This window comes from Perca fluviatilis, chromosome 16 (assembly GCF_010015445.1).
Source record: "Perca fluviatilis chromosome 16, GENO_Pfluv_1.0, whole genome shotgun sequence".
NCBI classification, from domain to species: Eukaryota; Metazoa; Chordata; class Actinopteri; order Perciformes; family Percidae; genus Perca; species Perca fluviatilis.
The window spans coordinates 16,962,266-16,979,963 of record NC_053127.1 but is presented as its reverse complement, the minus strand read 5'-3'; the positions used below and the strand labels follow the sequence as shown (position 1 = coordinate 16,979,963).

The 17,698-nt window shown below is 41.0% G+C and overlaps 1 protein-coding gene across 1 annotated transcript; it reads right to left on the bottom strand.

Annotated features, from left to right (window-relative positions):
* Window positions 1–253: 253 nt before the first annotated feature.
* LOC120544325 (proto-oncogene DBL) lies at window positions 254–16,005 on the bottom strand. The gene is made up of 26 exons (XM_039777975.1): window positions 15,778–16,005; window positions 13,800–13,934; window positions 13,149–13,265; window positions 12,797–12,946; window positions 12,505–12,629; window positions 12,182–12,296; window positions 11,966–12,085; window positions 10,900–11,091; window positions 10,233–10,424; window positions 9,972–10,152; window positions 9,521–9,609; window positions 9,045–9,145; window positions 8,767–8,833; window positions 8,531–8,646; window positions 8,271–8,340; window positions 8,052–8,144; window positions 7,765–7,857; window positions 7,185–7,208; window positions 6,219–6,446; window positions 5,888–5,980; window positions 5,622–5,700; window positions 5,268–5,307; window positions 3,140–3,312; window positions 2,459–2,574; window positions 1,315–1,427; window positions 254–1,216 (listed from the first exon to the last, which is right to left on the bottom strand). Exons 1-26 carry the CDS (start codon window positions 15,826–15,828, stop codon window positions 1,135–1,137), a joined length of 2,955 nt encoding a protein of 984 aa, XP_039633909.1. The 5' UTR covers window positions 15,829–16,005; the 3' UTR covers window positions 254–1,134.
* Window positions 16,006–17,698: the final 1,693 nt, after the last annotated feature.

Sequence of the window (17,698 nt, the reverse complement as noted above, 5' to 3'; positions counted from 1 at the left end):
CTATTTACAGTTACTACCTACTGAGCATAGTTCCCCTGTTGGTATAGAATAGCAGTAAAGACAGAAATAAAGCAATAGGCATGTGCAGTGATTTGTCCTTGCAGAGCAGCGAACAATAAAGCTTGTCTCATCTCAGTGGTAATAACAGCTTCAGCCGAGGAAGGAAAGATGTTGACAAAAATAACACCGTTATTATAACAACACATTATCACCGTCAGTAGCAGCAAAATTAAAGAATACATTGGCAAATTAATTCACTTTTTAAATATCTACAATTTATTTATCAAAGCTGCCTGACAACCACTGAATTACAACAACCAGCCCCACTGAAAGCCAATGGGTATGCAATGAGATTTTCACATATACATCCATAACCAACACCACTGAGTGGCAAAACAAACCCACTATGGCTGCTATGGATGGCGAGACCTTGACTGAATATTGCTGAATAGTCTGATCTTGCCTTGTTTTTTTTCTTGTTCTTCTGTCATGTGAATGCATCAAGCAGATGCTGAATGTTTGCTTTTGCCACTAAGAGGTGGAGTAACGATGTCGATTTTGGCATACGGTAACATCACATGCAAACCCTCTAGTGACGTAGCTGGTTGCTGTATGAAAGAAAGAGGGTTTACATTTATTGCAAACAATAACACCCCAAGGTAAAGCTATTTTACAGTGTTATACAAAAAGAAGCCACAATAATTAGCTGCGCTGTTTGGCACATGGACAGTAATGATATGTTAGTAGGCATATGCATGATTTCTGTCATATTTCATAAGAAAATAGAAATGATAAAACTTGAAGACATCAACAAAGGTCTATGCTGTACATATGAATAAAGGCCCAAAAAAAGTTCAACGTCTTTAGTTACAACCCCAAGTCTAAATAATCTACTAAATTACTGCTGGAATAGATACATAAATAAAAAGATCCCACATATGTGCTTTGTATTGCTACAGTCTGAGGTCCATTCTGTAGTTTACAGCCTTCTGAGGTCAAAGTGTCACAGTAGTTAAATATGCAGTTGATGTGCTTCAATCTGTTGATCTGCTGAACGTCTTGGCAGAGTCAGATGCCCCCTTTTGGTCAGGAAGTTGATGAAGTATGTCATCTATCCTCTGTTCTGATTGGCTCTTAGCATGTTTCTCCCAGAATCCTATGCAGGTCCTCAGATAGAACACGCCCTTCTTCCCCACGACTTATATTCTTTACCATCCTGTGATTACACACAAACACGTTTGTGTTTACGTTTGTTTGCATCTCAATTAAAATTTGTGCATAATCAATATTTCTGAAACAGGTAGCCTATTTTACCACAGTCCCGACAATTCTTCATGCAGCAGCTGGATGACATCCCCGCAATTAAAGATGATGTCATCCGTGCTGGCCATGCTGCTTTCTACCATGACCCTGTACCTGCCTGCTACCTGGAACAGAAGAAAGACAATTAAAACGCAGGAGAACGGTGCATTTTGATACTTTTCCAAACGCAAAACAGTCCTAAATCTACAGATAGATAGGTAGGTAGGTAGGTAGGTAGGTAGGTAGGTAGGTAGGTAGAGTACATAGACAGAGTACAGTTTTTTGTGACCAATTTAGGATTTAGACTTATAAGCCTTATTCCAAAGTATTTTGGTTTAGTTTCTGTCTGCGTTTGCCCACCAAGCTAGCCTGGTTGACACCAGACCTTTCTCAGTTGTAACTGAGAGTGGGTCTGGGCAAGCTTCATTCACAGCCCATTTCCAAAGGGGCGTCACCAACGGACGCTGCTCAAATGCCTCTGGACGGCGGCACAATTGCATAATCCTTCAACCAATCAGAACAAAGATCTGGGTGACATAGCAGTGACAGCGGCATCAACGGGTTGATGCACTTCGATGGCCGCCATGGTGAATGTAAACAAAAAGCTGCTTGCCGGGGCAGCCTCTAGCTCACCCAGTAAGTAGTATGTTGGCTGAGTCCTGCAGCGGCGCGGGTTCGAATCCAACCTGCTGCCCTTTGCTGCCTGTCATCCCCCATCTCTCTCCCCATTTCATGTCTATCCACTGTCACTATAATAAACGGAAAAGCCCCAAATAATAATCTTAAAAAAAATAAATAAAAAGCTGCTTGCCGTCGCTCATTATCGTCATCGTGTAAAGCCCACCTCAACGGTTGTGTTTGGTGCTTCGATTTGGAAAAATCTGAAATGGGCTTGAATGGGCTCTTGGCCAGACTGACTTGCAGAGCAAAAGGACTCTGGGCCTGGTCCCACCACCCAGTTGAGGGAGGCCATACATTGGGAGTCGAGTCAAGCTCACCGGGGGTTTAGGCAAGACCTGTATCCTTAGTTTTCGGCAACCGATGGCACTTGGCACTACTGGTATAGCTGCAAGGCTTAGTGTTCATAAATGCCCTAGACATAACAACAAATAATTTCTTCAATACTACCTGTGCTATGACCGTAATAAACTCTCACCAGGGGGGCGGGCTGATCCTCCTCGTCTGAGTCCGATAGGTTGGAGAGGTCTGTAGCTGCACCCCAGTCCTCCAGGCCCTCACAGATTGCCCCGGAGTGCGCAGGAACAGGCCAAGCTGCAGGTGACAAGACAACTAAAAACGGTATCGCTATTCTTTTTAATCACTAATATTTCATGATCTGTGTCTCCACTTTCAAAAATGACACACAAACACAGGGTGATCATGAAACTACAAAATTCTTCTTCTGTGTATTCCAAACAAACCTTCTACTTCAGGAAATGTAGCTAACATTCAATGCAAACAATATTACAATCTGTAAAAAAAATAATAAAAATAAATAAATAAAACAAAGCTCAGCAATGAGCTGCTTTGGGGTGTGTGGAAAACTCATGACACTCTTCTCCAACTCCATGGTAGAGTCGGTCATTACTTTTTCTATTGCATACCATCAAAGGGTTAAATGCCCTTGATTCTGTGTTGAAGGTTTTATAGCATTTTATTATGTTTTACGTATCTAATATTTAACTTGTGTGTTCTATGTTTCTGCAGGCTACAAGACAAATTTCCCCTCGAGAACAATGTCAAGTTTAAAGTAAAGTTGAGAGAAACCATTTAAGAGAGCCCGACCATATGAAGTAATTGTGTTCTACTTTTTGTGTAATCTGCCATAACAACTTACTGCGTTGAGGTGAGTTAACCACGGGTTCCGAGTGGGCGGGGCTAGTGTGTATTGACTCCTCCCATCGCAGCCTGTGGGAGTGGTTTGTTGCAGAGGAGCTGTGAGGAACAGGGAGACACGCTGAGCAGCCTCCCACCGATGCTCCGCCCCACGACACACACATCTCTGATGCACTAAACCGCATCCCCATGGGAACAAGACACGACCACAACAAACAAAAACGAACGAACAACAACAACCACGGTGTCACAAAACAAGCTCATCCACATTCTGTAAATTAAAACAGCATTCCGTTAAGTTCACAATCACATATATTTCAGCGTCTGATTTCAAAGGATGTTTGAATTTATAACACAATTATCAATTATATCAGAGAGCGCTGCTATATATGGAAATATTACTTCACACAGTATTCTGCACACATACAAGGCCTTGATTAAACAGCATTTGCAAATAATCCACAATGTGGCTTCAAGTTCTAGATGTTTGTTCCATATAGTCAAACATATGGAAAGAAAATTAAGACAATCACAAATGTTTGAAAGTCACTTTGTCTGAATACGTTAAAGCCTACCTATCTCCTAAATAAAGTAAAAACATGTTAATTATTTACAAATGCTATGTGACCTACACATACCATGTACACAAATCATTCAAAGTGACAAACATTCATAGTATCTCATCCTCCATCTTTTTCCACAAATCTCTAAATATAATTATCCCATGCTCAGATACTTTGAGAACTGAACTGTGAGCCTTTGTGAGTGTATCCACTAAACGGGCAAGGTTGTCATTATTTTATATTATCAACAAACCCCATGAAAAGACCAAAACCAACAATGGGTAAGTACCTTCTAAATTCCCTAGGACTAGGCCAACTGGTCACAACTGAAGATGTGAATCTTTAAAAATGTTTCCTAAAACAGCTGGGCACTGTAGTTTTTCTAAACATATTTGAAAAATGGGAGAAAATAGCACATTTTTCGGGGACTATTTTCAACCCCAGATTAATACATATTTGGTGCGCTAGTATTTACGGCAGCAGTACGGTGTATGTAGGGTTGACTAAATATAAGACACAGTGCTGTTATCTTTGGTGATTAAGGATCATGTCATCCATAGCAACAGTGTGGCTCATTGGTATGTTTTTAATTTTTTTTAGACAATAAAGGAGGTATATGGCACAGGAGAAGAAACTATATCAGGCTTTGGATACATAAACAATAATTATTAGTAGGATCAATTGATTGTTGGTGTTCATGGAATTTGTTGAAAAATAAATATATACAGTAGAATATTTTAAGTTCTAAAATTGCACCATAGTCTTTAAATTTTTGACACCTCAAATAAATGTGTGCCAATGTTAATAATTTTCCTGCCTAATAAGCCAATTACAAGTTGTTTATTGTTAATTTATTTTCCACACTATCCTAGAGAACCAGTGCTTCCAATGACTAACAAACATCAGAGCAACAACTGTAAGATCTTGGCAAACTAATAGTGTTTTAACAATTTTTACTTATAATTTGGTAGTTGTCTCTTAAGAAACACCTAACACCTTTACTCACACTGTGATATTTAAATGCTTGCTGAACCCCAGGATCATTAACATAACTTAACCTAACTAAGGTAACTAAACTAACCTAAAGAATTTGGTCTTTGCATTACAGTAGATTCAGGCCTTAGTGCTCTCCATGGTGCTGAAATTCAGCAGCTTGGCTATTCAGCACTGCAGACCGTGTTAAAGCCACCTGCAGGACTTTTCAACCTAGTCATGAATACCAGTTCTGAAGGGTAGTGACAAAGATGATAATACAATCACATATACACACACTGCACACATATAAACTCATTCAATAACTTTAAAATCCTGTGTACTTAAACATGATGCTTTGTTTTGAAAAAACTTAGGGTGGCATGTGGGTGAAACTGATGGGTTATTTGATTATCATTTCAGAAATTGAATATCCATCATTAACACTTTAGGTGAGGTATCTTCCTTAATGCATCAAGTTTTAAATCAATTTCTGAATTGATTAAAAGTGAGTTGACCCATTCCTACCATCACACATCAGGAGGTCATAAACTGATACAGAGGACGATAGGGAGGTCATGCAGAAAGAATCACCTGTCAGAAGGCGGGTTGTCTGAAAGAGAAGGAGTCTCATCTGAGAAAAGGAGAGGGGACATAAGACACCGATATATAATACATATAGGGACATTGAATCATCCAAACAAAAAACTGGATTCTACCCTAAAACCTTCATGAGAAAACTTGAACTGAGTCTGAATCTGATATGTCTATGGGATGTTTCCATTAAAACTAAACCAAAAAGCTAGAGGTTGAATAATAGATCTACAGTCCTATATTGCCTGTTCACAAACATAACATAAACAAATCAGAGAGGAATCTAAGTCAAACAAAATAAAATAAAAAAATGATGTACACATAGAGGCAGCAAATTATATCAGTGATAGAAACCTTGGCGCATTTTCTGCTGGTTGGTGAGAATTTTTCGAATCTCTGTCAGCCAGGCAACTTTGACCTCCAGTGTGGGAGCCTAGACACATGCACGCACGTACACACACACACACACACGCACGCATGCACACACAAACACACACACACACACACAAAGCACACACACACAAAGTACACACAATAGAGGTTTGAGTTAATAAGCTAAAGGTACAGACACTGAAACACACAAAAAAGAGATAGAAAATAGAAAGCAAAAGATTAAATACCTGAACTATGTACACTACTTCTCTGCCACTGTACCAGATTTCAAATTTCTTCACATCTCCTTTCACATTTTCTGTGATTCCCACTGCACTCATCTACAGAAAGAGAGGAAAATCATTACATTTCAGTATCACTCGTCATTACTGTTATTTTCATTATAAACTGCCACCAAAGATTACACCATGTGCACGAATAATATGCAATACAATTCAACAAAAATAACACAATATGATAAGCTTCATAAAGGGAGGATTTACTGTAGGGCTGTTGAATTGGAGTGCATTGGCTGTAGCTCGGTGTACCTAATAATGTGAGTGTATTATATATTGTTACTCTGAGACAGGATTTGAAGCTGTAGAAAGGCGTCCTGTCGTGAGTGTCATCGTCTCTGCGTTTGCAGAAGAGCAGGGCGAGGTCATAGAGGAAGAGATGTCTCTGCATGGGTTTGAACCTGGCCAGCTCCTTCATGCGCACCGCTGCCCTCTTATGGCTGATCCACACGCTGAAGCCTCCCTGCATCACCACTCGGCCCAGCTGACTGAGGTCACCCTGGGACAGACAAACAGGTGGAAAGAAAATACATAACATACATGAACAGCAACAACAAGTACGAAATCAATGCTATTCCTTTATAGCAATGTTTAAGATACTCAAAGTAGTTCCACACAAAACACATTACATAGACTATATTAACATGAATAGAAAACTAGTTTCTACTAACAGTAACACTTTACAATAAAGTACACAAACAAATAGGTAGTTAATGATTAGTTACTGTTTTTGAAAGGGTAGTTACTGTTTTTCAGAAGGGTAGTTACCCTTTTTCAGAAGGGTGGTTACTGTTTTTTTTACTTCTTTTTTTTGTTTTTGTTTTTGTGTACCTTATTGTAAAGTGTTACCCTACTAACTACTATTAGCAATGCAATTCAACACTATACTTCAGTCTATCAGAGATAGAAAATAGAGAGCGTTGCACAGAGTTGTAGTGATTTGCAACCAAATAAGCTTTTATCTTTATTTTGTAGAGCACTTTGTGAATTTTATCTCATATTAATCACATCAAGCAAAAACAGTGCTGAAGACAGGATAATTGGACCATTTCATGTTAAAACAATAATGTGTCATAAATCTGGCATCCACTGACAGGGTTTTTTTTTTTTTTTTTTTTTTTTTTTTTTTTGTTGGTGGTTTGTTTTTTATAGTGAGGGGTTTGGTTTGGAAGGGGGTGGTGGGAAAAATTTAGGGGGTGCAGGAAAGAATTGAAAGCCTCCTGGAGTTCATATGTGTTAGTCAGTCCTCTGTCTCACAATGCTTCAACAGCTCCTGAACAGGGCCAGAGACACAGGTTGGCAGGTCAGTGTTTTCCAGTCTATCTAATCTAGTTTGCCTGTATGAACGTCTACATATACAAATCAGTTTTGTCTGGATAAATGGCATCTATGTTGTCAATTTGTCTCTGTGACTGTTGGCTCTCTGTGTGCCATCATCCCTTTGTCCATTCATCAATCTGAATGGAATATTTATTTATTTTCTAAACAAAACCTATTAAAGTGCATACTGACCTGACTAGGTCAGCTGGTCAGCCCACCAATTTGATCCACAGTGAAATATCTCAACAACTATTGGATGGATTGCCTTGACATTATTGTCTCGGTTTTGTCTCATCATAATAAAAACAGATTCTCAAGAGTCACTCAATGGTTGCTATTATTATGCAAAAAGAAAAAGTCAGGATTTTCTGAAATGACGGACACGTATTCTCAAAACAGTTTGCCTTTATGATAGCGCCTAAAAACTAAATCTTTTAAACATGCATGTCATGGTGTGAGAGCTGCATTTCAACAGGACTCTATCACTGACTGACTCAGATGAACAGAACCTTGAGTAGCAGCTGGTACTTGGTGAGGCGTTGGACTGGTTTCAGGAGGTAAGAGTTCAGACCCAGCTTGTGGTCCAGCTTATTCTGGCACTCCTGCATAGAGAGATCCATTTTAGACAGATTTTGCTTTAATGCACAAAGCATAACCGGATTCAAAACAGGATTTACAAGCAAACATCTCATTATTATGTCTGCTATCAACACTAATCCTAATGGTTTTCATACCATCAATATGAGACAATGTAGATCATGTAATCATGAATCATAAAGATTTGGTGTGTATGTACCTGAAAAAAGGGCGAATCAGAGCACTGTCTCCATAGCAACTCAGAGCGAGGCTTGTTTTGGCAGTAACGCTCATACACCTGGAACTTCTTCTTCTGCACACACACACACACACACACACACACACACACACACACACACACACACACACACACACACACACACTTATGTATCATATCACTTCACATTAAGTTCCCATGTTTATCTTAATTTTTTCTCACCCGTTGCAGGAAGCAAGCCCCCACCCTCTCTGGTGTCTCCAGGCAACCCTGCAGATCCTGGAGGAAGATCCTAAATGGGAAGGAAAATAAAAGGAAATTGGATTTGCATGAAAAGAGGGGGAGACAAGGACAACTCTGTGACAGCTTGTGTGTGTGTGTGTGTGTGTGTGTGTGTGTGTGTGTGTGTGTGTGTGTGTGTGTGTGTGTGTGTGTGTGTGTGTGTGTGTGTGTGTGTGTGTGTGTGTGTGTGTGTGTGTTGCCTGCTGTGGAACTGGTAAATCTCTGGCATGTTGCCAAACAGAACATCCTTCTGGCTGCGTAGAGCTGAAGGAAGAAGATTAGACATGGATGGGTCCTCCATTTCTGCCCTGTAGCCCTGAGAGGAGGAGAGAGAGAGGAGAGGAGAGGAGAGGAGAGGAGAGGAGAGGAGAGGAGAACTTGATCGGAGAAAACAGGAAATACATAATGCCATAAATATATTCTAAAATAAACTCACCAAAAGGACAGAGAGCAGCTCGTCCACATAGATCCTCTCTGTAGCTATCAGTTCCTTCATTATATGGCTAGAAGGAGAGAGAATGAGACAAATACACAAAATCTTAATTCAAAGCTCAAGAAAAGACATAAAGCCACTGTGCACACTGTGACCACAAAAAAAGTAGAAAGACTCCTAAACAAACAGCTGCAGATTAGGTAATACACAAAGAGCAAGGTTAAAGTCACATGTCAAGCTTTAGGTGAAGGATCATGTGAGCCAGATGAAAAATTGCTTACCGTGTGACCTGCTCTGGATTGTCTTCTGCCTCTGAATCTGTTTCAGTGGTGGATCCATACAGAGAGCTGCAGTTGCCTTGGAAATCATGCATTACCTCAATCTGTCAAAACACACATGAAACAAGTACCTCAGCTTGGAGCCTTGGACACATTTGTAAGACAGGTTCTGGCATGTTTTAGTCACTAACATTATGCTGCTAACATTAGCTAATTAACACTAAACACAAAAGAAAGTATCATTAGTTTTGCAGGTATTTGGTCATAAATCAATGGACAAGGATCCGCTGAAGTGATTGCCATTCATCTTGAGGGGGATATGAATGTGTGTACCACATTTCAAGACAATCTATTTAGTAGTTGTTGAGAAATGTCTCTTTAAACCACAATGTGAACTTCATAGTAGCGCTACAGAAAAAGTCAATGGATCACTGAAATCCTTAGGATTTATCTAACCAGTTGGCAAAAAACGCACGCACCTTGCGTTGGCTGTTGTTCCTCCTTGCGGCTCTTTTGCCAGGTAGCAGGTCAAAGGAGAACTTGGAATTTAGGACGTTAAAGTCTACACCTGTGGAGAGAATCATACACACGCACGCACACACACACACACACACACACACACACACACGTACAAATACAACTGGTGATGACAGAGCACAAGGGAAATGCTAAAAAAAGACTGCACGTGAGATATAAAAGAGAGAACAAAACATGCTAAATGTCAAATGCCACGAGAAGGGGAATACAGGCGAGAGAAGAAGTAAGAGTGGGGCTTGTTAGGAGTGAAGTTGACATAACTGTATCATAATAACATCCTAGTCAACAACAGAACGTGGGCCGAATCTAAACCATGAAAACAAATCCAAACTTTAGAAATAAGTGTGGTTACAGCTATGGAATGAGATAAGGGGCCATTGGAGGGGGTCGTACCATGTTTGGGGGAGAAGAGGGGTGACTTGCAGCGCTGCAAAGTGTGGTCGGGTTCAGGCCTTGGGGCCACCAGCTGAATCGGTCTGACTTGTACATCCGCCAACTTTTTCAGACACTGCTCTCTGTTTCTAATCATAGACTGCATCGAGTTCAGCTTCTCTGTAACAGTAGAAATTTGGGACTACAAAGAAAGAAACAAGGTGTAAGTGGAGGTGAGTTGCGGATCATCTTGTGTGTTTGTGTTCAGTAGCGGTGGGTTACCTGCAGCTGTGGGGTGAGTATGGCTTCAAACTCAAGGCTCAGAATGTCCTGGCTGTTTTTCAGTGCGGACGGCGCCCTCTCCTGGTGGAAGCTCAGGTACTGCAGTGCCTCCTGCGCTCCCTCTCTGGTTTGGAACTTGTCCACCATCTGGCTCGCCAGAAGATAGGCGCCCTCGTCACACCACCGAAGGGCCTGCACACACACACACACACACACACACACACACACACACACACACACACACAAGCATAGGACACAACACAAGGAAAAACATGTTTGAAGGGACATTATATATATATTTTTATGTGATCAAAACAAAGAACAAAGAAAAGATCACATTTGTCCTTTTCTGCCCCCTTTCTCTCATACAACAAAGCATTTGCTTTCATTAAGGAGCACTAATCTAAGATGGAGGACAGAAGAATGAAAATGTAGTGGCATTGCACACCTGCATTTGTGAGAATTAATATCACAATACAGCTTACAATACTTGCGGTTTGTGCTGAAATTTATAAAATGGAGGGAGCAGAGCATTCACAGTCAAAAAAGGGCCAGTGAAACAAAAATACTTGAAAATATTATTATTCTTTTAATTTTTTTTTGCTGCAATAATTCTAAGGTTGCATGTGTGCATCATTGAGTTTGTGTGCCGTGTCAGCATTTTTACCCCTTCAAGGCGGAGCAGCAGGTCTCGTGCTCGGGTAAGGGAGGCCCGCTTGGTGCGTATGGCAGTGGTGATGATGTCACAGCGATGTCGCAGCTCATTGCAGCGTTGGATGATGAGTGCCAGGGCGTAATGGTGGTTGGTGGCCAACTGATGGCCATGCAGGATAACCACCTGGGCACGAGCCATCTCCTCCTGATCCACAAAACACACATTAAGGTTTAAACTGATTTCCACTCGGGTTCATGTTCCCACACATCCAAAAGTTGTTCCTGATGGAAGAAGACAATTATAGTTTACAGAAGACAGACATAATTGTTTCTCATAATGAGCCCTAAATACTGTGTTCCATTGGACCTAATAAGGAACCAGCTAAATACCTGTATAACATGAAATCTGTAGGGGGAGCTGTTCTTCCACTGCAAACAGACCTACAGTTTAGAGTGACTAGCAATGATAGAAGGGGGAATAAGGACCATGCCTAGTAGGGGTGGGAATCACCAGAGGCCTTACAATACGATATCATCACAATACTTACATCACGATACGATATTATTGCGATTTCAAACATATTGCAATATTCTGCGATATATTGCAATTTATTACCTTTTTTCCAACTTCAAATTTTTCCCATTTTCAAATTATGTCCCCAAAAGGAAACTTTGTCAACATCTGTTTTATCTAAAAAGATACATTTCTCTGTCTGTTCATCTCACTTAAATTTTATTGCTGCAAAATGGGATCGTCAAGCAGACAAACTGACCAACAGATATATCATAAAAGATCGATACTTGGCATCTGTGTATCAATACAGTATTGCCACAGAAAATATTGCGATACTATGCTGTATCGATTTTTCCCCCACCCCTAATGCCTAGGTAACAAAAAAAAACTAAAAGTGCTTTTCCTCAGTAAAAAGTGCAATTAAAAAAGAATGGAAGGTACAAGTATCAGAACCAAAACATTATGTAAATAAATGCATTTCCTTCTGCCCTGTCACTTCCTTCAAACCACATCTCAAACTGTTGTTGTATGCATGTTGTTGTGTGACTTTGTTTGTGTTTGTGACCTGAGCGTGTGTGTCCAGCATCGCCAGGTCCTTCAATAGCTGTTCCGTCTGCACCACCGTGGTTCCCACAGAGGCAATGTCCATCTCCTGGTTAGTGATCCTCTCCAGAACCTCCTCCATCTGTACACACACACACACACACACACACACACAGTTAATCGTCACAGCAGTGCAACATAGGCTCAGGGCGAAAATTACAGACCCCAATCATCACACCTGCTGGAAACTCATTTCATAATGCAGCAGCTGGTGGTACTGCTGCATCTTCAGGTGGTGTTTCTCAAAGAAGCCATCAAACGCCTCCTCCATGTCTCTGAGCTGAGTCAGGAGCCTAAAACACACATGACAAACAGACACAGTTTCACAAAAGCTGCCTAGTAATAAACAGGTTTAATAAGATGTTAGTGTCAAACTGAGAAAATGTCCTTTCATCTATTAATCCTTCTCTCAATACTAACAGTTTGTCTTGTGTCCAAGTAATTTCTCTTCAGAAGATGCCTGACCTCATGCTGTACTGCACTTATTCACTGATGCTGTACCTCTGAACAGTGTCCATGTCTGATTTTAGTTCCCTCTCCTCCTCTACATCTCTCTTAGAGGCCTTGACAGTCTCCAGGTTCGACAGCAGCAGCCGTCCTTCTTTCAGCACGCTCCGGATGTCGTCCTGAAACAACATGGCAAACAAAAACAAAAAGACAAATGAAAAAAACTGCAAAAGAACAGAGACATCAAATACAAAAACTACCAGACACAGAGAGAGAGAGAGAGAGAGAGAGAGAGAGAGAAGAGAGAGAGAGAGAGAGAAAGACAAGCGAGAAGAGCCAGGTCAACCTTCATCTGTCGGTATCGGTGTGTGTGTGAGTGCAGCAGGAACTCGATGGCACTAGCTTCATCCGGAAGTTCGGTCTCAGATAGCTCTGATCCAAAGCCTTGCAGCAGCTGGGCGATCTCCTTCACTGTCACCGCAAAGGTCTCAATGGCCTGCAGACACACACAACATTTCTTTCATGTGGGTTTGTCCAATTAAGTAGTTTTAGCGAAATTGTCATTTCTTGTGTTTTATTTTTAGTTGCAAACACCATAAGTGTGCAGCTTGTAGCAAACATAATCTAGCTGTAACTTCTTCATATTCAACAGCAGCATGCCAAGCTCTGGTGGACTGACTAGCATCAGAGGTGTATACCGTGCGGAGGACGATCCAGTCACTTTGGCAGTACTCCACTTTTGCAGTGAAGTCTGATGTCAGGTGGTTTTCGTCGATGTAGCGCAGCAGGTCACCAACTGAGCGCAGCATCACCACCTAAAAACACAGAGCCACAAGGCACCTAGCAGCCACCTGGCCAGTACTGTGTTTGACATTTTAACAATAGCATCACATCATCAGAGAGAAGGGAATAGGCTTAATTAAAATCAGCAACAGATTGCATTTAGAACATTTTGAGAGCTACTCTGTCATAATTAAAACAACTGGAGACTGTGTACAAGCTGATATATGGGTCTGATAACATTTTATTAAATCTGAATTGGACCACAGTGTTTCTGTGACTTCCTGTTCAGCCTGAAGGCTGCTGGAATTGGCTGGAAACTGTCCGACTTGACAGCAGACTTTTGTCACCGCTCCCTGCTGCTGTCGCCTGCTCTCGTCTACTTTACAGGTAAGGCGCAGTTCATCTCGAACGAGCCTAATAACATCAACTGTTTATCAAAATTAACAGGAAGATTGTATGTAGTTTAGAGCAGAGACAGGATTGTGCTGCATCAGATTAGTAAAATCCATTTTTATACATAAACTTTTCTCCCACCCCTCTATTCTCAGTTTATAACCCCCTCTCACCGGCATCTTTAACAGGAAGTCATCCTGGCTGAAGCGGAAGCCCAGGTCAGTGCTGGAAGACGGACTGGGGGCAGAGCTTAACAAGCCGGAGGGGTGGAGCACCAAGACCAAATGCAGATTTCCTGGAAATGAGGTCTGAAAGAGGAAGAAGTCTGTTATGTCATTTGTTAATCTATCTGTGTTATATTATTATAAACTTAGACGAATGTATGCTGAGGAATGAAAAAAGGGAACAAAGTAAAAGTAAAGGGAAATTATTTATGTCAGCCTATCAATGTGGCAAACTGACATTTGTGGATTTTTCCTCCACCACATCCCTGGAGGAGTACAGGATGAGAGGAGTCGGACAGTCATTCAGAATTGTTGACAGCTCAATGTTGTTAGTCGTGCAGTCTAGCAAAGCTCAACACAGCATCAGCATCTCGCTTTGTCAATCTGGGAAGTCTGTCTCGGTCTCTAGCACTTCAGCAGGTCTCACAGTCAGCTCCTCGACTGACTCTGCTGTTTCCTCACTCTTCTTCATGACAAACTGCCTTGCATGCCCTCACTGTTCCCTCTCTGTACGAACATAGAGCTATTCTGTTAACCTCTAATTCCTTTTTTTCAGGATGTTACAGGGTCTGCGCAAGCTTGAAGTGGTCAAAATCCATTTCTGATTAATTTTCTGTGTGGCTCTCTTATGGTTCCATTTTTTTCCCCTGCAGCATATACTTTTTTCAAGAAATGCAGCAAATAATTGCTGAAATACAGTGCAGTGTGTTTCTTAACATTTTAATCTGTATTAAGCATATAGTAGCACAAGGATTAACACCATTGGTGTTGTCTTATTTCTTTCAGCCTGGCTATGTGACTGCCACAAGATTGATGACCACTGAGCAAAACAATAATCAAGTGGTCTACCAATTGTAAGGACTATTTCCTCACCTACATGCCATCTTTTGCACTTATCCTTGTCTCCTCTCCTCCAAATACATGCTATCCACCCACATTTTCACAACAGTGTTTTCTCAGATCCAAAGGCCCGGGGAATTATTAACCATATGGAAGACTTTTACACTTTATATAAGCCTCTGTATCTGTGTTAAAACAGTGTTGCTTTTGGTACACTGCTTTCACATGATCTTCAAATGTAATGCATACAGCGTCAACAGGTAAAACAAAGAAAAGGCTCAGAGAACAGATTTCTTTCCACTCTCCTAAGGCAGGTGAGATATAGAATTAGATAGTTATCCTCTCTCACAAAACAGGCTACAAGTATTTTAGCACAGATCGGCTTTTTCTCTGACAGTGGCAATTATCACACCCAGATGTTTAACCCGGAAAGGGCTGACCTTTTTACACTAGCCTTTTGTACAAAAGCAAGTAAATAGTCATCCAAGTGTCAATATAAACCTGGATATGCACTCAAATAGCAGCCATGATGGATGTTATTGGATGATTGCAGACATCTGCATTCCACAACTGCATTTAGGTTTGTGGGCATCAAGTATTTCACACATGGTTATTTCCAAATCCGTTACATAAAGCTGCAGAACTTGAAAACACTCCACAGTTACAGACTGCAGTGCCAAAGCAGACTCTTCTGTACCTGCAGCTGCAGCCCAAACACACACACACACACACACACACACACACACACACACACACACACACACACAAACACACTACACACACACACACTACACACACACACTACACACACACACAACACGTTTGTCATTGGCCTGGCCTGGGTCCTACACAGACTCTTAACATTGAACTGCCATCTGAATCTGACCAGTCTCTTCTTCACCGAGAGGCATTTTACAGTAAATAGGCATATCTAATGCAGTTTGCACTGTTCTGAGAGAACATCCCAACCTCTGTGTCGCAGTAGGCTACTCAACTGTCTTAAGGACAGCTCGACTCTCTCCCTGCTGCAGTATTCTCGCCGCCCCGTTTGAAGCCTCCCACCTCCCCACCTCCCGGCAGAGCTTACCGCGGCCCGGCGCAGACGGGGGAAGCCCCGCAGCGGGTTGGACTCGGCCATGGCTTTCAGCGCTTCCCTGTTCTACCCGGACCCGGGAAGTCTGCAGCGGGACGTGGTGTCGGGAGCGAGCAGCCGCAGCAGCGATGGCACAGTAACCTACACTGCAGTGTCCGCGCGGGCAGAGCGGCGCGCTGAGTGCGCACCTCATCACACGTAGTTCTGCTCTGGACCAGGATGGGGTGTGTTCAACCACCTGACGTCAAAGCCAAAATAAGTTTGCCGCTCCACAAATGCGCTGCACAAATATTCCTTTCATTTGATTTGCATTATTATGAATATGCTATAGGCCTATATTTAACAACACCCTGCTTTAAGATATACAAATTGAAGATATCTTCACGTTTCTGGACTTTAAGATGACTTATATATTTTTTTGCCTTTTTTGTTGCTAAATTAGGCTTAGGCTACTTGAGAAACACTCTCTGTATGAAGCATTGGTAGGACAGAGAGAGACAGAGTGTTGATTATTTTCCATTGGTTCCGCTAGATGGCGCTAGAAGCTCAGGAGACTGTAATCCACCTCTGGATCACTTTTTAGTAATGGGGGGCCCAACAGCAAATCTTTGCTCCGAGACCCTAACAGATTAATGTAATATATATGTGTGTATATATATATATATATATATATATATATATATATATATATATATATATACACACATACATATGGGTGGATGACGTGACATGGCAGTTTTGCTGTCTTCATTGTCAAACATGTATGAATAAAAAATATATTTGCCAAAAACCTTCTCAATATTGTGCAGAACATTATACTTTATGTGAACATACTCAACATTAAAACAGATCATCACTCATTTTTTCAGAATTTTCAACCAAACATAACAAAACTCATATGGTGTGACTGTCCGGCACTTGTTTCTCAAAGTGAGAACTTGAATAAAACTAAGAAAAATAAATGCAAAAATTCTCAAAAAAATACAGAAAATTAATACAGATGTCTACTTGTGAGCCTACTCTTTTCAAATTACAAGCATATTTTTTTGAGTCAGTTCTAATCAAAAAGATTTTGTCACAGAAATCAAAATCATATGGTGTGACACTATTTTGGGATATTTGAACGGGCAACTGTTTTGACACCCTTGGGAAGGAGAGGACCTTCTTCAGCAAGGTTGTACAGTACTATCAGTGTATTTCTACTGTACAACCTGAGGTGAGTTATCATTTTTATATTTACAATAAATCAGATCTTGTTGGCACTCTGACAAAAGTCCCACTTCCAGATGTCTTTTGGTGTGACACATTTTTCATAAAAATGCAAAAGACATTTTATTATTTTGTCATAATTACATGTAAATCTATTCTGCTTTGTTATAGCTAGCATGTTTTTAGTATGCTATGTGTAGCTACAAGACTCAAGGTTGTGCTAAGTGCTGAAAACATCATATGGTGTGACACTTCATCATATGGTGTGACATGTCTGCCTGTCACGCCATATGATTTGATTGTCACACCATATGATATGAATTGTAATTTCCTGCAGATATAACAAAGTCCAATGTATGTTTTGTCCTTTTTAAACATGTATTTGGGTCCATCATCACAAAAGCTAACAGCTGTAATTATCCACAGTCAATTGTGTTTAGTTTAGTTTTATTCGGTGTACAGATTTCTAGTTTATCAGACAGACACAGCAGACCCCCTTCACAGAAACATCCAGCTTACCCACTAGAGAGCCCCAAGCCCAGTCAGTATAAACCCTACATATTTGTAAATTGCGCAAACCCAATTTGATGGAGTAGAAGCTAGTTATTGCAATCACTGCAGACAATCGTGTCACTGACATATAAATCTCTCCTTTTGAAGCTCTTCTACTCAGGTGCTGTATGCATGTGCCTAATCAAGTGCATCA